General features: G+C 45.1%; 2 protein-coding genes across 2 annotated transcripts in view; one reads left to right on the top strand and one right to left on the bottom strand.

The window, feature by feature from the left end:
- The window catches only part of T265_15713 (hypothetical protein), a gene marked incomplete at both ends in the record, with an annotated part of 26,741 nt that extends 18,441 nt beyond the window's left edge, over window positions 1–8,300 (top strand). Inside the window, 4 exons of the mRNA XM_009178999.1 lie at window positions 562–932; window positions 2,025–2,165; window positions 6,347–6,458; window positions 7,232–8,300. Coding sequence (XP_009177263.1) covers window positions 562–932; window positions 2,025–2,165; window positions 6,347–6,458; window positions 7,232–7,537 — 930 coding nt within the window. The remainder of the gene's footprint in view (window positions 1–561; window positions 933–2,024; window positions 2,166–6,346; window positions 6,459–7,231) is intronic.
- T265_12065 (hypothetical protein) lies at window positions 7,107–21,187 on the bottom strand (the record flags this gene model as incomplete). The annotated part of the gene is made up of 8 exons (XM_009178998.1): window positions 7,107–8,295; window positions 8,716–8,819; window positions 13,912–14,089; window positions 16,182–16,565; window positions 17,152–17,325; window positions 17,535–17,720; window positions 18,287–19,912; window positions 20,878–21,187. 8 exons carry the CDS (start codon window positions 21,160–21,162, stop codon window positions 8,089–8,091), a joined length of 3,144 nt encoding a protein of 1,047 aa, XP_009177262.1.
- Window positions 21,188–21,685: the final 498 nt, after the last annotated feature.

Genomic DNA, 21,685 nt, shown 5'->3' with positions numbered 1-21,685 from the left:
TCATGGATCTTGCCAACACAACGGAGTTGGTGACTTGTAACTTGGAGCTCGAAATAACTCGCTGGTTAAGACGCCAACCTACTGAGCTCAAGGTCCATGATTCGAACCTAGCCGCAGCATCTCGACTGTTCTTGTCTACACTTGGGCAACCTGGCAGCATCTCAGTCCTCTTGCATGACAGCTAGGCACTGGAAGGGTGTCACAACTGAACGATTATTTTATTTATTTTTTAACCTCAAGTCGGGATCTTATCTTCCTTATACAGTTTCCCCTTTGTACACGCCTGAGTACAAACAACTGCAAGTCAATCTTAGCCAGGCGCACCCCTATTATGTGAGTTCATCTATCATGCGGAAGTCATTCGACATGCTTTTGTACCACCGACTTTCGATAAAGCCGTCTGTCTGTGTAGTGTCGACACTGATGTTTTCTAACACTTACCTACTCAGTTTGCCACGTTGCCGACAGCACTAGTTTGGAACCTGCGTGCGATGTGTTGTTCTGTAATGGAGTGTTATCCGTCCTCCAATGCCTTTGGTCACTCTCTTTTTGCACTTTAAGGTCTTGTCGGATCCTGAGAAGCGGAAAATCTATGATCAGTATGGCAAAGAAGGTTTGAAACGCCATGGAAGCGGTGCTCCGCACCATGATCCATTCGCCAGCTTCTTTGGTTTTGGATTTGACTTCGGAGGTGGTCGTGGAGGCTCTGAGGAGGTCGCACGGGGAGACGATTTGGTTGTTGACCTTTGGGTCACTCTGGAGGAACTTTATGTCGGTGACTTTGTCGAAATCTCACGTGTCAAGTTGGACAAGAAAAATACCAAGGGGACACGCAAATGTCGTTGTCGTAGGGAAATGCGCACCACCATGCTCGGACCTGGCCAATTCCAGATGCATCAGGTTGAAGTTTGTGACGACTGTCCAAATGTTGAGTGAGTCCTTTTCAACTTTGCACTGTGATTTAGCCGTTCTGTAACGATTGTTTGTTTATATTTGTAATGGAATTGGCCAGTGAATTTCAGTAGAAAAAAGTCGTTCATCTGTAACACCCTTCCGATGCCTGGCTGCCATGCCAACGGAAGGAGGCACGAGGGCTGGGATACTGTCAAGTTGCCCAAGTCTAGACTGGATAAGTCGAGATGCCTAGATCAGGTTCGAACCACGGACCTTCCGGTCAGTGAATTCGCCATCGCCAAATTTCAGTCAACCTTGACGTATAAATTACGGGATAAATTCTTCGCAACCGTTCAGACATTCGGAATTTCGTCTCCCTGGAATTCGCCAGGACGATTTGCAACAGGAAGCGTGTGAGTGGCTTTGGTAGCGCGATTTATGTTGTCTGACTCAAAAGACGTCGCCGCTCTTTGAGGCAATTATCCAAAAATACATCGCTACGTTCCGTTTGTACCTAATCTTTGGTAGCTCCATTCGACTGAGGTCCATGTGTTTCAGTACCGTTTTGTTATCGACGGCCTTCCGTGTCATTTTGTTCATACATAAGATTGATCCTACCGCAATGAAATACAGACTTTGCCGAAAGGTCCGGGATAGAATAGTTTTCGGGGACGAACAACAGATCGAGACCGATCTTGTTTGTATGGTATTGAAAACGGAAAACATGTACCATAAAGTCCGATTCCCTTCTCCGTAAGGTCGTACCGTAACAGTATGTGCGGGTGTATTGTCTGTTATCCTGTGCGCGTGAACCCACATCGTTCAAATACTCAGCTCATATCATCCAGCTGATGACGGTGAGGTATAAGGCCATTAGTATGATATTCGGCCCTCAATAGCACATGGATTCGTCTCTCTCCACGGCCGTGCACTTCAACATCCTGTTTCCTCAGAATAGAATGCTGCAGGAGCTTTCGCGATTATATTATATAGGAATAGCTGAATGCCTCCTCACTGCTCTGTAGTCCGCTCCTATGAGAGTGCCGTGAGTCGTATTGGCTGCAGTCATATAAAAGCTTGTTTTTCCGAATTCCCTGACTCGTTCTACCCGCTGTTCTTTGCGTAAACAGATTTTATCAAGAGGAACGTCACCTGGAGCTTGAAATCGAAGCCGGAATGCGAGACGGGCAGCTGTACCCCTTTGTATCTGAAGGTGAACCACATATGGATGGTGAACCGGGGGACTTAAAGTTCCGGGTTCGACAACAAAAGTAAGCCGCACTTACTCGTTCATTGATTTGAACTTATTGTGAATTGTCCGAACGGACGGGAGTGTTCCAAATGTGATAATTTGCCGGGTAGTAGTTTGCTAGACGTTCTCTAGATGTGCTCTGGTCATGGTGTTTTGTTCTAATCTCCATCCAAGATTGCCTACTCATTAAAACCATTCATTTAGAGTGTATCCGATTGAGAACGCCATTAGTCAGCCTGCCAAATAGACGAAATACACTCATTCGCATACCATTTTGGTTTTGATGGGAGACTAACCTGGAGCCCAGCTGAATTTCTCGTCCGTGGTCTTTTAAACAACCAACTGTTCTGCACCAGGCCGGCTCATGTTTTAGTTGGCACGATATTCGAGATATCGCGATACATTGTATAGACGTAATGCACTACTCATAAGGTTGCCGAAAATTCCTCGACAGTCCACGACGGATTTCGCCCTTGTTTCGACTCATCAGGTAGGCGCTGTCTACGAGTTTCCGTCAACGTCGTGTTCCACTTGAACCCAAATTGCACAACATTAGTGATACTATTCTATCCAGGCTTTCTGAGCTAATTGAAGTTTGACGAAAGCATGATCAATGCGAGTCAACCTCCATCAAGTGACCCTGCACTTGTTGTCTGATTAACAAGAGCAGGCTTCTAATTCTCCGCAAGAGTTAAAGTGCCATCTCCGGCTTAGCCCCGGCCAAACGCTGTCCACTGAAACAAAAACGTGATCCTTAGATCTCTCTGAATTTTGTTAGATGTCAATGATATCATTGGGCAACGGTTGATGAAGCAACTGGACATCCTCTTGTATTGATTTTCCTATCAGGGTTGTTGCTCCGTACGGGTTGATAAATATCTGTTTTCAGGCTCATTAGTCAGTTTCTCATATCTGACAAAACAGCTTGGTTTTTTAATTATGTCAACTCACGCAGGAGATAACATCATTGGCAAAGAATATATTCGAGCTGCCTTTAGAGAGTGCCAATCTAAGCCGTGGATGAATTTGTACTCCACTGTGGACTACCCTTGAATTGTTGAATAGCGCCGAACTGTTACTCCCATATTTGTGTTTGGCGACACTTCAGTACAGGACCACGGTCCTTTATTGTAACGACAACGTCCATCCACTTCTACTTCAAATTTATATTCTACTGTTAAAAAGCGAAGAAACCTCGTCTCAAGTAACCAACAACTACGCTTTCAGAAAGCGTTTGCTTGCTCGTAGTACAGGAAATGGAGTAGTTCACCGTCATCATCCTTATCGTTGTTTGTGAGACACTTTAAAACCAGCATCTAACTGTGTATCGAAATCTTCGTATCAATGGTTTGCGAACCGGCTGGAGCTGCCACTAGTCAGGATGTTGACAGGCATGACTTCGACATCCTTTGCAGCCTCGACAAACCCCCATGGTTGTTGGGCTGATTTCGTGAATTCTCAGGATCGGACAGAATTTCGGACGCTCACTTCTCTGATCTGATGTAAACAGGTGAACTTCAGAGGAACGACGTCCTGTATTGGCATTTAAAGAAGTTACCAATGCCACCGTCGAATGTTCGTATGATGGAAGTCCTTTTCGGTGATTCCAAGTGATAAATAAAGACAGTGTAACTTCGGAGACTACGTCTACATGGTAAGTCCTGAAAGGTCCGAACCGGCAGCCAGCAGCTGGATAGTTTTCATCGGTCTTAGATGCTGTATCAAGTCGAAGGAAATTACTTTGATATCTTGAAAATGTAACTGTCGGAACACAGGTCGGCCCTTTCGCATTACATTTGGTCAAAGAATATCATGAACTAGAGATTCAGTTGAATCCCACCCGAGTCTCCAGTTAACACCGACTCAATCTTCAAACGAGTGTTCAACTCCAAATTCGATGACGTTTAGCAGTGAGACGGCATTCGCTCCTGTCATGTCGTGGACCGACCTGCTCTCTCGGTCGCACGCGACTGACACCATTTTTTGAGCCTAATGTAGGTGGTTTTTGTACCGGACGTCAGATAGCTAGATGGAAGTAACGTCAACTGATCGGGCTATTTCCTTTGCAGAAAACTCTGAGAAGCGAAGATCCCCATATAATGAACACTTCTAATTCGCGACTCCCCTATTCCTCAAGCGAGTTGGTTTCTTCACTACTTTCCCGATGTTGTCGGAGATGGTATGCTAGCCCTGGGTCTCCCTCCATGTCGCATTTTTCGATTATAAAGCTTTATTCAGGAAAAAGTATGGCACCAAGAAACCGGTATTCTCTGTTGATGTTGCTATTAGTGATCATGATGACACTGAAACATGTGAACAAAATCATTTTCGCGGAAATTATTGGCAATATCAACATGAACCTGAAGACTGTACAAGTGTTCACTTTTACAAATGAGCTTAGATTCTCTTGGCATACTGCGTATTCGGCCTGTATACTTGTACGAGAATGACTTTTGAAACTGCTTGTTTTGCAACACTGTTTCACAGGCACTGAATTACGGTCGGTCGCTTTTCCAAAATGGTTTAAAGATTCATTTTTCACTTTCAGCCAAAAATTGTTGAGGACAATCATGGTAGCTCGGATTGAATGGCTGGTCGGTTGGTTTGTCCACTGAGCTGAGCAGTTTGGTTGCAAATGTTTCACCGTCAAACTAGGTCACATCACCAGTTTACTGTACCAATAAAATATTAATGAATTAATTACTCGTTCAGCCGTAACACCCTTTAGGAGCTTAGCTGCCTTGTTGCCAGTAGGATGTAAGAGGGCTGCACAAATACGCATCCCGGTTTTGTCTTATTCATCGGCGGCGAAGCGTCTGCGACCGAATTGCTCAGCTCAGCGTACAAGTTGATCATCACTTGTGAGAATCGTAACCTAGAATCTCAGTGCAGTACGCCGCCGATTGCCATTCCAGGAATTTCTGTCTTCTGGAGTGACCAATGCGGCATGGATTTTTCGTCCAATTTTACTTGCCCGTTGATAGGTGGGACTGAAGGGGGCAGCAACAGTCGACGTCGGAAGCATGTGTCATGCAGTCAGTCCGTCAATTGATAACTATGTACTGAGGTGGGACATTTCTGGATGTCTCATTTCATTAGCTCAAAATAGCTGTATACAAATCGGGAACGTTCACGCAATCCGACCGGAATGAACCTCACTCGTGTTTGTGTGTGTGTGTGTGTGTATAACTTCATTTGCAGCAACTTAAGTGCAATAAAATAAACTACAATAGAGAACCCTAACTGTCCCAACGGTTACAAGCGGGCACACTGATTCACACCGACCTAAGCACAACCGTATAAGAATGTAAAGTTTTCATAAAATTTGAATGATTAGCACTTGTTTCCAGCTCTGAATGGGTGCATTCCTCATAGACGTGTACTCTCACTGTGTGGTAGACAGCCGTAGTGATCCACATGTCTGTCCATTTCTGCACATCCCTTCACACTCTACCTTACTGGCACGAGATTTAGGCATGAGACTGATAATGTGGTTTTGTATTTTCGTCGCGGTAAAATAAACTCAGCTGAGATGCCGCTTGCAAGCTGTTCGAAGACGAAGTGTGGTCTCGAATATCACTGTTGGAAAAAATGACCACATTCGGATATATGTTCCGGTGGGCATGATGCGAAAACCTCAGCATAAAGTCCTATCAGAGGTGCACACATCAACTCATCATAGCCATGGCTACCGTTGTGCTTCAACTAACCCTCGGTATAATCACGGAAGTGAAAACTAGTAAACCCTGCTTCTCATCCATATTAACCTATTCTGCGTCCTTCAACAATTCGAAAAGCTGACACAGAAATCCCGGGGCTGGACTAGAATCCTAAACAGGGAAACGCCTGTGTGACAAAAAATAGAGCTGCAACATATTCAACAGCCCTCCCCAAAGCCAAGCGTTGTGGAAAGATACCGTGAAAACCCCAACACTAATCATAGTCGTAACATCGAACGCGACTTTGGACCTTTCGGTTAGGACGATCGAGCCTTAGCCACTGAGCAATCTCGAATTCCGAACGTGAGAGCGCCTTCTCCTTTTCAGAGGATCCGCACTTTATTGAGTCCCTGCTTCGTTTGTTATGTTCGCTTCAGAGACACGTTTGTTGGGAACCTTATTTCTAAAGCTCGAACAGCTTTGTCCTCATAGTCCCCTTTGTCCCCATTTTCCCATTACTTTCCAACATTCCACCTTCCAGGCATCGATACTTTCAGCGTCGAGGTGATGATCTATACACCAACGTCACACTCAACTTGGTCCAGTCGTTGGTGGGCTATCATATCAGTATAACACATCTGGATGGACATCAGGTACGTGAATTGGATTAACTAGTTAATGTTTGGGTGTGATAGATTGCCCACGTTCCTCAAAAAGCTGTTCTTATTAGGCGCACTGCCAAGGACCAGTGGAAGTCACCTAGAAGGTAGACCAGATGCTCCTGCTCTATTCTTTCGTACTACAAGATAGTTGTGCTTTCTGTGAACCACGAGCATCTACCAGGGTCGGAGGGTGCTGTCTGTTCCGATTGGTGAAAAACTTTTACAACAATCGGAGAACTGTTCCGCTTAACTGCAGCTACGGTCCAAAGTGACCGCCGTACTGAATTTTTTTCGCACCCTAGTTGACCCTTGTTTACCTTTTTGGAACCCTTCGTACTAGAACCCGGTTCATACTAGTTCTAAACAGGATCTAGATGGTTCAATTCACATCCTACTAACCATTGCTCACTTACGGACTAAGGCGACCTAGAATCGTCTCGGTCCATGTGTTTCTATGGGGTTGCACAACAGCATTGTCTCGACAAGATGCCGCAGGAAAATTAATTGAACTGAATTCTATCTATCTTTTTTGAATTATCCCGTGATAATGGTTGTGGGTTGCACAATAGCTGTACGTCGAACTCTCACTGTGGCTGAATGTTGGCCGGTATTCTGTCCAAACCCTCCGGAAAATGTGGTGTACACTATTGCTGAATCGCTACCATGACACCGATGACCAGTCATAATTCCACCCTTTCTATTCAGCCACTGGGTACAGCGCTTCTTTCATCCAACCCCTATCCCTTGCCCAACTCCCATTGTAGGTGATCCTGAAAAGCGACAAAGTGACGCCTCCTGGCACCATCATCCATAAGCCCGGCGAAGGAATGCCCAACTACGAGAATCCGCGTGTTCGCGGATCTTTGTACGTTACATTTGACGTCGCATATCCTGAAAACCGTGAACTAAGCAATCAGGAACGTGAAGAAATCTCCCGAGTGTTTCCGGAATTTGTCGGATTTGTTTCGTCCGATGGTGCAGCTTCTGGTCTACCAGTTATGCCCGCCCAAATCTACAACGGCCTGGATGCGCTTCCACGTGCAGCCCACGCGTCTAAAGTAACGGCTTAGAAACTAATTGTCTCTGTGATGGAGGATCTCACCAACACCTATGTTTTTGACTTTTCTAACTTCTTTTTTGGCCAGTTCTTCTTGCTTGCACCAAGACGCATCGAACCCTGTGCATTCTCATGTTTTGCGTTACACCCCTGCCACTATTTTGCGCGTGTACAGTTGTACAGTTCGGATTGTTTCGCAACTCCTTCCACCCTCCCCGTTGTTCTCTCCCGGGGCAGACAGACAAGAATAACTATACGTTTGCTGGTGAAATTGAATCGCTATATTTTCCTTCCTCTCTCTCTCTCAGGAAAAGGGTGTTTGCTAGAACAACGCCAGTAGGAGTTATTAGCGGTAGCAAGAAGATTAGGTAAAACATTTGGTGTCGTTTCTACTTTGACAAGAAGTCGGATATGGTTGTTTTTCAGTGATGACTTTGGGCGCGTTAAGTTGAGTGGATCTGATGACATGTTACAAAAAAGAGTAGGCCATTCATCAGCGCCAATCCGATAAGATGAAGAACCATCACCTTTGTTTGTCGAAGAACGGCCTGTAATATGGTGCATCTAATCGTCCAGTTGGCACAGCAACGCGACGCCACGCATAATCCAGTGACTCTCCGGTTGATCTGAGGTAAGTAGCATTGGCAACACGAAGTTGGTCGAGTGGCCGGTTGTGGACAGCACACCACGCCGCTCGCTTGTCTTATATACCGGGGCTGTGTAACACGGTCGGGGCTGGATATCGCTCTTCTTCATTGGGATTAGCCAGATCTGGAAAATATGGAGCGACATGAAACAAGTGTCTCTAGTGCATCAGGTAGAATTGGCGCTACGTCCCACCTAAGCACAGCAGCTGTTACATAGCTGGCTTGATATTCACTAGCTAACACCGTCGACTGCCTGTGTCCCACATCCTGAGTCTGCCATTGTGTGGATGGCGCGTGCGAGTTAATATTGCTTTTTAGGACGTCCGTCCGATGACTTCATTGCCAATTTCTTTGAATCAGCACGGAGAATAATTTCATTCGACAGAGCCGTGAGAACGAATTTTAGAAACTTGTCGCCTAAACTTAAAGTCTCATACCTGAGATTCGCACTTATACCAGCTCAAGGAATTGAAAGAATGTTCTATTACGTGTCAGGAACACAATTTCGTTTACAGCACGCGCTCTTGCGTAACACTCTACTCACCGGGGGCATTGGATCTTGTAAAATTTTGGGCAATGATTCCGCAAGCTTTTTCGTCTTTCGATCCCATCGAGCTCCGTCAACAAAAAGTCCGCTCACGAAGGCTCCTGTCGAGAAAACAAAGGCATTCGCATCAATGATCCTACTGATTCACTCGTAACGTACTCTGAAACTAAGTACAGTGTAATCCCTCACATTCGTTTTTAGTAACCAAAGCGTTTTTCTTTTTTTACACTGAGTGACCGGAATGCGCTTGTACACATCTACCAACCACAGAAGTCAGCTGAGACTGGCGAATCGGCAACAGGCACTGGAGAGCTGTGTTCTGGTTGGTTGCGTGTTCTACACCAATGATCGTGGCTAGATGCCTTGCAACGACTGCCAAGCAGACTCATTCAACATCGACTTGCAGTCGAGTAAATTCAACAGGCCATCACACGCCTGCGCGTTCCAGGCAGCTTTGTACCGTAAGCACTGTCAAGCGTCTGAAGGAAGTCGGTCAATAACGCGGATGGCCGCAAAATCTGCTCAACGAAATGGTTTAGTCACGTTCCCCGTAACACGTCAAGTCTGTCACAGCTGCATGCTTCGTATCCTACAAGACTGATGAACTGTATTATATTAGTGGCGAGAAGATTCGCGATTTATTGTCACTACATGCTCATCAGAGTTTACGAGGGACGTCGCATTTACTCTTGGAATCTAATGCGCCTCGTCACTAATCGTGGGAAAATCATCCGCGTAATGATTATGTCGAGGCATCTGCAAGCAAACTGCCAAGCTTGGGTAACAGATCAACAGTCATCTGATCTACTACCGAAGATAACAGTGTGAAGGTGATACTACTGATGGGAGTGACATGCGAGTAGTATGTTTTCTCGTAAATCCACTTTGCGTCTCTTGAAAAGTTAGATCTATTACGGAATTTGTGGAGTCGCTCTGTAGCATTTGCTTGTAATTGAGGAGCAGTCAATGAATATCCAGGAAAGTTCAGGAAGACGCGTTCAAGGAGGAGATGGATATTCCGTTTTTGTAAACAAGATGCATATGAGAATTCTGCTCCCATGTCTAATAGTCTGTAACTGTTCAGTTGGTATTTTCTAATAGATAACTCCGCAGAGCAGGCCTTCTTCCTTTCACTGGTACCGTGATATTGACTGAAACACTGTCATAGTGCGGTCGTTGTGGATGTTCCGAGAATATAGATTTTAAAGAGGAAAGGGTAGGAGAAATACACTCATTTGCAAATCAATTTGGTTTTCACGGGAGACTCAGTTGAATCTTTCTTTTATGATGTCCTCCAACTGAATGTGCTGCACACGGGCCGCCTCATGATTCAGTTGGCACGATATTCGAGAAACCGGTCCTGGGATGTCGAAGAGTTTTCAGCAAACTTGTGAGTAGTTTCCTTTATGAAAAAAGGGTAGTAGGCCTAAAACCAGAAATCGCTTTCGTGCTGAAGTGATTGTGTACGAGTAGTAATGAGATGATCGCTTTCAAGTGTTTTCCATGGTGATCGGATGTTTATCTTTTATCCGTCCACATTCAGCCACTGGAAAATTCTGTCATTCATTGCACGTGGCAAGACGTTAACGCCTCTGACACTGCACCACGAAGATCCGGCTAGACGGACGCTTCCTAGTGCAGAATATTGCGCATAGACAAACTAGGATCAAAGACTGGCCCTCATGCCCAATGACGAGGTCACTAGAATCGTCGACACAGTAGTCACGTCATTTAATAAACCGCATAGATGGCGTGGTGATAACCATTAAGAGTGAGGTTGCGTGTGATCATGTGTGAATGTCAGTTTAGCTGTTTCCGCCGCGGATGTGCTGCCACAGGCCTTCATTTAGACCATGCGCCAGTCTAAAGGCAACAAACTGGTCGAAATTCATTCCACTGTCAATTGTGCAAAGCTAGCTGGGTAACTTTCATGAAGGAAATTACTCACAAGGTTGCTGAAAACTCTTCGAAGATTCGGACCAAACTAATGACACAATCAGTCCCGCTGGTTGTTGTTCGGACAGAGCTGAATAAAGGTGACTCAATATGATGTTTTTGAGATGATATCTACTTCCTTGACCTCGGCTACAGTAGTACGCGGCCGGTACTCAGAAGAAGCGCCAAAGGATAATTGGAATGGGAACAGGGCTGAAAAGACCCAGCTTTCTAATTCAACGGAACACCGGCAATCGATTATTCAATGTTAACCTAGGCTGTAAGTGAAAATATATTGGTTGAGTGCCCAAGGTTTCAAGGAGCAACTCAACTGAATCTCAGCGGGATCTCTCGTTTGTGGTAACCTTCATCTGAATGCGCTGCAAGAAGGTCGTTTCACGTTTCAGTTGGTATGAAATTCGAGATATTCTAGTATGGGTAGTGTTTTCTTCGAGAAAGTATACTGCGGTATTTCGAACGTTGCACCAAGTGAAACATGAGTCAATCTTTGTACAGGATATCTATTTGACGATTAGCTTAAACGAGCGATTCAGCTGGGATGCACTTGAGTGTTGTGTCAAAAACCAAATTAGTTTGCAAATGATAGTAGTTCACGAACTATGTACAGCTGACACAAACCCGGGGACTGTGCCTACCTGATGAACCCAAAGAAACCGATATTGTGAGTTGTCCCGTTGTACTCCTTTGAGAACTAGCGTGGACACGCAAGCTCCTTTGCATTCAGTTGCTTCAAGCGCGCTGCTTGGTAGTTTGGAAGCGATTACCACTTGATGCATAACACACTTCTAAAACTGCGGTACTCCGTAGCACAATTTCCCCTCATCACGATTAGAACCAGTGCATCAGATAATGCTGAATCCATGGGAGGATGTGAACAATTAGACCTTACCGATTTCAGACTAATGATGCTCAATCATCGTGGAGTATCGCTAGGAGCTGTTCTGATCGAACATCAAAAATTAATCTGCGTCCAGAAGATTCACGACGTTGCCGGTGGATGAGGAACATCTGTGCACAAGGCTGCTTTGAATACGCTCCTCCGACACACTGGGAAAACGGGGCCTTGGATAACTTGCAGATGGGTCTGCACTGACGAGTCACTTGATACAAAAAGGGTCATACTTAATGTCAGAGCTTGTATGTAACGTCATGCTAACGAAGACAGTGGATATATCTGAATGTGCAGCATGGGTTATTGAATGCCTGGTACGATGAATCTGCCAAAATTGAGTTACTACAAGATGACTGGAGCAGGAGAAGAAATATCCATTTCATAATTGGCTTGTCCGGAACATATCTGCAAACGATTGTCTTCTCCACCTACCTCAAAGTTACACGAATGAACGCACCATTTGGATCAATGGGGATCACAAGCGGAGCGGTGATTCATGTTTTGATCGCACTACTAACAGATCGGTTGCTAATGGAAATACCAAAGGAGAGAACTCGAATTTCGTCAGACGGAGTAGTAGGAACGAAGTGGTTGCCTGTGCAAGTCACGTGAGTAAGTTCCGTTTTGTTTCCTGAACTGCGGCGGCGGCCTAAACGCCCAATAAAGTATTCCGTTCATGAGTTCACAGTACTCGTCAGAAAACTCGATTCTTCAGAACCAAAATAAAGACTCCTTAGTTCATAAATATGGACTCATCCACCGGCTTAATAAGCAGTCTATCACAAAATAGCTGACATCTTTGACAGTAATCCCTTATTGTTCGTTAAGCCAAAGTTTCTCCTGGTCATAGCTTGATTCGGTAGACCAGTACTATTGAGCAGGCAACACAAAAGTAATGTGTGATAATTTCACTGGAGAGAGACGATAAGATGGAGTAACACAGGATAACTGCTTGGCTCTCAAGGTTCAAGTAAGTATCGTTTTCATAAACGAAACTGCCCACAAGGTTGCTGAAAACTCTTCGACAGCCCATGATCGGTTTCGCCCTTCTTGGGACTCATCCATCAGGTGAAGTCTCCGAGTTTCCGTCAACCTTATGTTCTACTTGAACCCGAATTGGACTGTTTTCCTGAAATATACTCATTTGCAAACCTATTTGGTTTTCATGAGAGACTCAACTGAATCTCTCGTTTATGATATTCGACAACTGAAAGTGAATATCATAAACAAGAGATTCAGTTGAGTCCCTTGTGAAAACCAAATTGCTTTGAAAATGAGTGTATTTGTCGAAAACAGTGCAATTTGGGTTCAAGTAGATCATAAGGTTGACGGAAACTCGGGGACTGCGTCTATCTGATGAGCCCCAAGAAGGGCGAAACCGGTCGTGAGCTGTCAAAGAGTCTTCAGCAACCTTGTGAATAATTTCGCCTATGAAAATATACTGCGATACTGCGAAATACTTACTTGGACCCTGAGCGCCAAGAAGTGTTAGGTGCCGGCCAAGGGATTTCGTGTTAGGGTGGATCACCAAGTGCTGAGACGGGTATGGAAACTTACATGGATTTGGGTTCAGCTTACGGTCTGGGTCTTTAAGTTCGGTTCACGTGACCATTCCTTTTGAACGTCGTTTGCACATTTTTGTCCGTTTGTGTAGATGTGCTAGGGAGAGTCTTTGAACTTTGATCGGCTAGGGATTTCAAATCCCCCCTTTTTTCCAGTTGGCTGTAAGCGGTGTGAATCCACCCGAATAAGTAAGCCAGGGCAGGAAGAGGACTGCTACACGAGAACGATGTGAACGTGAATTCCACATATCCCGTAACCATCTACAACCAGAACCATTTTGTTGTGATGGGAGAATCCATCTTCACGACAAAGCTATCTTGGCTATCCGTTCTTATCTCCAAATCTGGCTGGTCAGTGTGAAAATTGCTGGAACGACCAAGATACCAAGTCTCGACATGGGGGCACATCTCGCTGATGCACTCGCCCACGTCCCAGTTCCATGTGCGACGGTTAAAATGATTCGTTCCATTACACCCTGTCGTCTATATCGTTGGAAGCACCAAGAGACACTAGGTTTTTTCGTTGATCAGAAGCAGAAGACGTAGGAGATGTTGCATGACTGCGTGCGTCTTAAACGGATACACGTCCCGTTGATGAGACAACTCAGTATCTTCTGGTGAACACATCACTATATTCGTTACCCAAAATGAGAGATGCGGCCTGAATAACGATTTGCAGAGAAGAACGCTCCTGAATTGTACACCTTTGAGAGTTTTTTATGAATACGACTGGATTTGGAAAACATGGAACCCTCACAAATAAAGACGCTGTAACTAACTGACCTTCGTCTGGAGCTACATCATACTTTCTATCGTCCAGTATTTCGAATTCGAATGATAACAGATCGATTGGAATGGTGTGTTTCCTTGCATAATTTTGTTGAACTCCAGTAAGGAAAGCTTGAGTGAAGAAAAATCCGGACATCCAAAACACAGATGGCGCCCCATTTTCGTACCAGTCCTGTAAGGATGAATGTGAACGTGAGCTAGCAGCTACATTTTCACGGATGTGGTAAGGACTATTCTGAACTCACCCACATGGGCCCTTAAAGAGAGTCTACCCCTTCGGAGTGCCCAAAATTTTGTTACCCTACAAAGGTCAGGAATTTGAGTACACAACAAAACAAGAAAAACCCGCATCGTTCCAAAAAGTGTGGCAAAAGATCGCTGGGATTAGTGCTGGGCAGTTTTCGCTTCGGATACAAACGGAAAAATCGTTCAGCAGTAGCACCCTTTCGGTGCCTAGCTGCCATGCAACCTGAAGGAAGCACGAGGGCTGAGATACTGCCAGGTTGCCCAAGCCTAGACAGGGAAAGTCGAGAGGCAGAGGTCGGGCTCGAACCACGGACCTTCCGGTCATCAAATTCGCGCCCTAACCACTTGGTCCATATCGCCCTACAAACGGTCCGTCAGACGAAGTCTAGAAGTCGCCAGGTTTCTCGAGTTTTAAGGCAAACATGCAACGGACACGTGACTCAAGATAGATATGGATAGATTTGGAAGTGAGTACGATTTAGTGCAGAGCGACTGGTGGTCGAGATGTTGGAAGTCGCCCAGAATCCTAGAACTGTGGATATAGATTGTCCAGTCCGTGTAGAGGGTTTTAGGACAGCCTAACTGACGTGTGATGATGTGTGCGGAGGAGTGGACCAAGTGGATATGACTTTAAACTGAGGAACCAGGCTGAAAACCTGACACAAATTTCCCTCTAACCAGCAGAACCTCGTAACAGACATTCATCCCCCATTCAGTGCACTCGTTTACAAAACTTTCGGAGATTGGTGCTCTATAAAATTTCCTCAAGATCCGATTAACCTGGTCAGTCACTCGGCCTGATGACGTTTCGTGCCAAAAACGAGACACCAACAGGCAGTAAGTTCACCGGTTTCTTGTGACGATGACATCTCCACCGGATCAAGCTCTCTCCAGCTGATAGAAAACCAGAGTGCCTTATTGGTCACCTGGTAATATTTGGGGTGCGAGCCAAGGAATCGATGGTCGCCACGCTGCTCGTGACCTGGCCCACTTAGTTCACAAACCGACGCAGGCATTTGCCACCATACGTCGTTTGCTTGGAGCGTTCATGTTCAACCTATCCGATTTTAATGACCAGTACTTTAGAAGCGAACAAACCAAGGATATAGACTTGTTTGCCATCAATACGAATAAAATCTACAAAGGATGCGGTTCCCAGAGAATCGAACAGAGGATAGTCTGACGAATATAGCATGGGGAATCAGATTCTGAAACCACTTTAATCTAAGGTAGAAGCTGGTAATCAAGAAAAAACTATTTGGTGGATGGTGTCATTGATAAAAGCCCGATTACGATATCGCCTTGATATATATAGATAAAAAGGGTACGGTTGAAAGCAGACGGCTGCATGAACTAGCTTGCAAAATTAGACTGTTGTCACCTGGAGACTCAACTGGGACCCAGCTGAAGCTGTCGTTTACGATATTCTTCAAATGACTATGCTGCATAGTTGGTACGATATTCCAGACATCGTAAACGATAAATTTAGCTGGGGTTCAATTGAGTGGCCAGTCGAAAGCAAACTGGTTTTTAAATGGCTCTGGTTCGCGAATCGCATGCAGTTTGTTTCCAAGTATAAGGTAAGATTGATGAAAACTCGGGGACTAGGCCTACCTGGTGATCCCCACGAAGGATGGACCAGACCGTGGGTTTTGAATTTTTCCAGCAGTAGTGTGGTGCTCTGTTAAGAAACGACTATTCATCTCACTGCTTACTTCAAGACACTGAGTTGTGGTGAAGAGTAGAAGTGTTCTGTATTGTGGGGAGATCGATGCATGTGTTTTCTATGTACAGTAACCAGCTTCTCATATGGGAATTTCACACTAGATTCTGGTTGACGAAAAGCGCTTTTGCGGATTTGTGAGAATGTAGCCTCTCTTTGATAAAAGTCATTGTTGGTGTTCATACTGTACAACTACGCAATTCAATAGCAAATGTGTGAGAGCAAAATCACACTTTTTGATGCTCATGTTCACCATACGAACTGTCACATATGACTGTGCTGAGGGTCCACTCACCTGCAAAAACTTCAGCCGCGCCAGAAAATCATTGATATATGACCCGAGTGGTTTCAGTGATGGATAGGACTTGGACATCCACATTTCTGGGATACGCGAGGCCAACATCGCCTCAACAACCGCCTCCAAGTCGGATGACATGACAACCAGACCCTTGATGGCTAGTCGAATGTCCGACAGGCTGGAACGGATGATACTGAGTAGCACATTGAATCGCACCATCTCCTGTACGAGTACTGTGTTCATGCTCTGTTCGTACCGTGTCGGATATTTGCGTAATACCATCTCGGTATCGAAATTCTCCGGGAGTCTGGATAGGACATCGGCAGCCACCTCGTCAACGATCTCATCCACGGACTTGCCAGTGGTGGAGCTTCCTTTGGTCTGTTTCATGTGAGAAGTAAATCAAGATAAACTCATCTGTGGACGATATATGACCAGATCACCTACGCTTTGATACCCCTTCAGCGCTTAAGCAATACTGTCCAGGCCTCAGAAAGAACCATCAAAAAGCTGGGATTCAACTCCAACGCTGCTAGACATGACTCAATGAAGTAGTCAGGGGGGATCGTGCATCAAAACCATCGCCTCCAATGCTTGGCTGTCCAAGTGGCGGAAATTGTGACAGCTGGAACCAGCTTACCCTTGGTACATGGCTCCTGGCGGATTAACCAAATTGAAACGAACATCGGCAGAAGTGACTGCGGACATCGAATTAGAGCTAATTCATCGTCTCAAACAGACCCAAGTGGTGGCTATCATCTGCTCTCTCTCTCTCTCTCTCTCTCTCTCTCTCTTTGCGCTCCTCACAGCCTACCAGCGCCTGCAGGGCTCACGTGTTTCGGCCACCAACCCAAAATAAGTTGCAGTGTACGTGAAAATTTGCTTCTGACGGTGTGTGTGTGTAGGTCAACCAGACGTGGGCACTAATCAAACGAACTGCTGTCGTCGAAGCTGTTCAAAAACTAACCTGAGTTAGAAGAATGCTGGAGAACATGAGGTTGGTTTCCTGTTGGTCCTTTGTGATGTCTGCATTCTCGTGCATCCCGAAGACGCCAGGATCCGGGTTGAGCGGCAGCGACTTGATGTAGTCAATGTAGCCCTCGTACTGTGGATGGTAGGGAGTGAACAATATTCTAATTAACTGTGGTATAGGGAGATCATGTCGACCCAACGAAGACATTTTCAAAGGCACTTAGTGTACAGCTTACTGCGGCAGCTATGGTTAGTGTAAAACACAATGAGTTTACAGCTAAAAATGATGAAGAAACCAAAATCACAGGCAGAACAAACGAAAATCACCGAGCTATCATATGCATGGATGGTATTTTGGTATATCACGAATAAACCCACATGCATATCCTCTGGAATGTGGTAAGTTCCACTTGGATCAAGCTTATATTCTTTCTCATCCACTGCAGCTGGACAGTAGAATTTCTGCAGTACAGTCTTCAATGTTCGACGATCCCACTCGTCCGTCACACGACCACCGTAGTTACACTCTCCGGTCAGGTAGCGTAGTGCTTCGTATTGAACCTCCTATGGAACGGAAAATAGATTGGTCGTTGAAAGACAGACCTGTACTTATGCACCAATTTATCAGCTCCCGTCTCCAATGCGCAGCTACCTACCCTACCTTCTTAAATCATGGATGGACAAACTTGTGGCAGCCACAACAATTGTACAACAGGTATGCGGTTCTTACAGTTGATAATAATAATGATGGTGATATTCCTTGGTTGTATTTTGCTCTTATCGATCGGTTTGCTAACCAATCGCATGCAACCTCTTGTGGTTGACTCCGCACCCTAGTTTAGTTCATTTGTGCTCCGCTGTTGCGCACCACACGATCTGGCTTTCCGCATCACCATAGCCTAAAGGGCAAACAAACATGGAGGTTCACATATTACATGTGCTCAGCCTCGTTCGTATCAAAAAGATATTGAGAGAACGTCTTGATAGACAGAAGTAATGCAAACCAAATGTATCATTGCTAATTATCGATCGACAGAAATTCACTGCTCAAAACAGCTGGTGTGGATAAAACCAGTGAAATTTTAATAAGCGAGAACAGAATTAGCGCTTCAGAGAAAAAGTATACTCACTCTGTACTGTTCCAAAAATATGTATAGCTGCTGCACGGAAATGCGTAAATCTGTTTCGTTGAATTCATATGGTCTATTCCACCCAAGTGGGCCAAATTTACGCCGTTCCTGAACAATCGCATGGAAGAACACGAGACCAAATAGCAATTTTCGCCATGCATGTTCGTTTGGACAGGATTGGAAAAATTCCGGATCTGAGATGGGATCACTCAGATAGGAACGCCACAGATTGAATCGCAACCCTTTGGGAGGTTCGTTGGTCATTTTCACTCCGTTTTGCAGTATGGCAACTGGAAAATCTTTGCTCGGATAGCTGGTTAACCAGAGACGGAAATCTGGATGTGTTGTGTCCGGATTCAAATCTTCAACTGTCTTCTCAAGCATATCCATCCAGCTCGGGGCTAAATGACAGTTTTGAAGTAGCACCCATGTGCCTTCCTTCACACCACGCTCAATCATTCGTAGGGCAATCGGTCCCTGACCTTGTCCCAAAGATAACGATTCGAACTTGTTCCCACCGAATCCCATATCATCGGCGAATTTCAACAAGGCAACCATTGGGTCAGCACCGGGAGACAGGACAAAAAGCAAGGGAACGGTGCAAGCTGAGTCAGCAAACGATCCTGGCAGATCAAAAGGCGGTGGCTCAATGTACGTTTTGCCCAAATTTTCGACAACATAATCTTGAATTGCAGGAACAATTTTATCGGGTCTAAGTATTCTCAAAAGACACATGAACTGTAGCTTAGTTTTCACATGTTCCAGTCCTTTGGGCAGGGGTTCGCGGTGAGGGGTTCCGCTGTCATAAATTAACTTCCAGGCGGCCAAATTCTTTCTAAAATGATCACGGATTCCGCCGAATACGGTCACCTCTTCCAATCGGCACAGTTCATCCCAACTCTTTGGCTGGAGCCACTCAGCCGGGTTCGTGTGTGGATTGTCCAATCCGACACCACCAGTTAGCAGAAAGCGCCATTCCTGTTCATTCAACTCTCCTCGATGCCTGCTCATATTGACCGCGAGCAGAAAGGAGAACAGCAGTTTGTCCTTTTCAAACAGAGAGCGACATACATTGCAGTACAAGGAATAAGTCAGGTACGTTCGCAGATTTGCCAGGCGTTGATCCAAGTCCTCCGATTTCTCGGAATTATCGATACCCATAATGAAAAGGTTGATGAACCAGGTAAGCGAGTACTGATACATCGGGTCGATATTGGCCAAATCTGCTATGGAAAAGAATAGGATTGTCGAATGCACGGCAATAGGTACATAGCCTAATCGAGCTGCATCGATTTTCTGTTCGGTCTCCTCGAAGTAGGCCTGCTTTTCGGCTATTTCATTGGATAATTCTTTGGAGGAATTTAGCACTTTGATGGCACTCTCATCTTCCAGAATATTGCCTTCGGACGCAGAGAGCACACCGAGAATTTGATCCTCCAATTCCTTTAGTTTCTTCTTATTCGCAGCCCCTTGAAGAATTAATTTGTTCTTCTCGTCTTCCAACTCTGGTCGTTCTCGGGCAACCACAATGCCTAACAGCTGATCTTGTAAGCCTTCCTGTGTTATCATGAAATTCATGAGCGTCACTTTGACAGCCGTTTCGGGTAGGTAATGAGGATTTCTCAGCTGTAAAGCACAGAAAATTTTATCGCAATAAGTACCTAAGGTTTAGTGCGCACTGTTAAACGTTAGTCAGTTGGAACAGATATCCGTGTTATAAGGACCGAGCCAATAGGCTCAACTGTTATACTGTTACTTTGTACATGCTACTTAGTACGGCCTGGAAATTGTTAAGTGATTTTGAACAATTTGGAGAGCTAAATAAAACTGTAAGTGGAAAATAACCGTGGAAAACCACAGAGGAATAGTAAAAATGGTAGAGAAACTATCTAAAGGGAGTATTGTATTCATGCGGGGGGCCATGGAGAATGGGAGAGACAACTACGCGCCGGATATAGGCGCTCGAATCGACTCGGTGTGAATGAAAGGGGTGAAATGACACCAGACTGAAGATGAGTAGAGTTTACTATTCTGCCGAACGTATGTGATGGATAAATCGTATCGTTGAAAGCTAAGATTCCTACTGTAAAAGCTCGAAGGCTGAACCCTCTTGAGGAATATGTGTTTAATGTTACTCGCAGCAGAAGGCACTGTGAAAAATAATACCGGGAAGTCACTTGAGAAAGCTGTAGAGAAGCTATGTGGATTTGTCCGGGCAGCACGCTTGCGAAACACGACCTCGAATTACGTCATTAGGTGATACATCCCTCGAAACGTTTGCCCTGTTACACATATGTTGTTAAGATTAGTACTGAATACTTGAATTTCCGGTATCTAAGATGGCCCTTGCTGTTTTCGTGAGCTAGCAAACTTCAGGCCTAGATTTGTGGTCATTTTTTACCGCCTAGTCTCCTCATCTATTTTCTTGTTCATGTGAAGTTTGAGTGAACCAAAGCAATCTAAATAGGTGACGAAGTTACAGCTTAAACCATCTTAATCTTAGGATTCTAGCGCCAACTTTCTGTGTGAATTACACTACTTACAAGAATCATCTGGCACAACTAGTGTTCATTGCAACACGTACAACTTACTTTTGTAGTCATATAGAAACGAAACTCATTCGAGTATTCAACCACCGAATCACCCAATTTGATGCACAACGCACCACCTTGTTTGAACGTCTGTTTCAAGAGCAACGGTTCCAGGATTGGATCCAGCTCCTCGCCAACGCCCTCCAGCAAAACTGGAGTGCCAAATTGTATACAGTTCTCCAGAGTTCGTACAAAATCACTGTCCGTGAATTTGATCACTTGCAAATTGTTCTTCTTCTCCATATTCTTCACCCATCTGTTCGCTTGACTCGTCGGATCAATCATCAGAGGCCATCGGCGTGCATTACTAATCAGAAGTGGGTAGTAAAATGGTGTGATTCATCTGAAATAGGTCTACTTGTAGGACCATTAGAAAGAACGAAGAACAATAGGTCACACACACTCCGTTACAGGAGGTCTTCGAGTGTAACTTTTTTGCACAATCATGCCTGCTTACAGGTTATTGCCACTATAGGCGTGAAGATAGAAAGATTGCTGGGCATACTATCGACGTGCTGTGGTCCGCTCCCTGTTTCCCATCATTCTGCGCACGCTGAAGAATTGATGTACGACCATCTTCATGTTAGTTTAGGCAGGAAGCACAGATTGGAACCACATTTGCGAGGAATTACGGGAATCACCGAAATGACCACAGTGCTTCGGGGTCAGTCCTCACTAGTTACCCAATGGAAGTGCGGGATTTGTAGACTCGGCTTTCGACTCACTCTTTTTTGAACAGTCTTCCTCCTGATCTGACGCAGTTATTCTAGTGAGTCCACTCGGGGGAGCGGAATGACCGGAGTAGATG

This window comes from Opisthorchis viverrini (genome assembly GCF_000715545.1).
Source record: "Opisthorchis viverrini unplaced genomic scaffold opera_v5_762, whole genome shotgun sequence".
In the NCBI taxonomy this organism is placed as follows: Eukaryota; Metazoa; Platyhelminthes; class Trematoda; order Opisthorchiida; family Opisthorchiidae; genus Opisthorchis; species Opisthorchis viverrini.
Note: the sequence above shows the minus strand (reverse complement) of the source record. Positions and strands in the feature narration are given on the sequence as shown.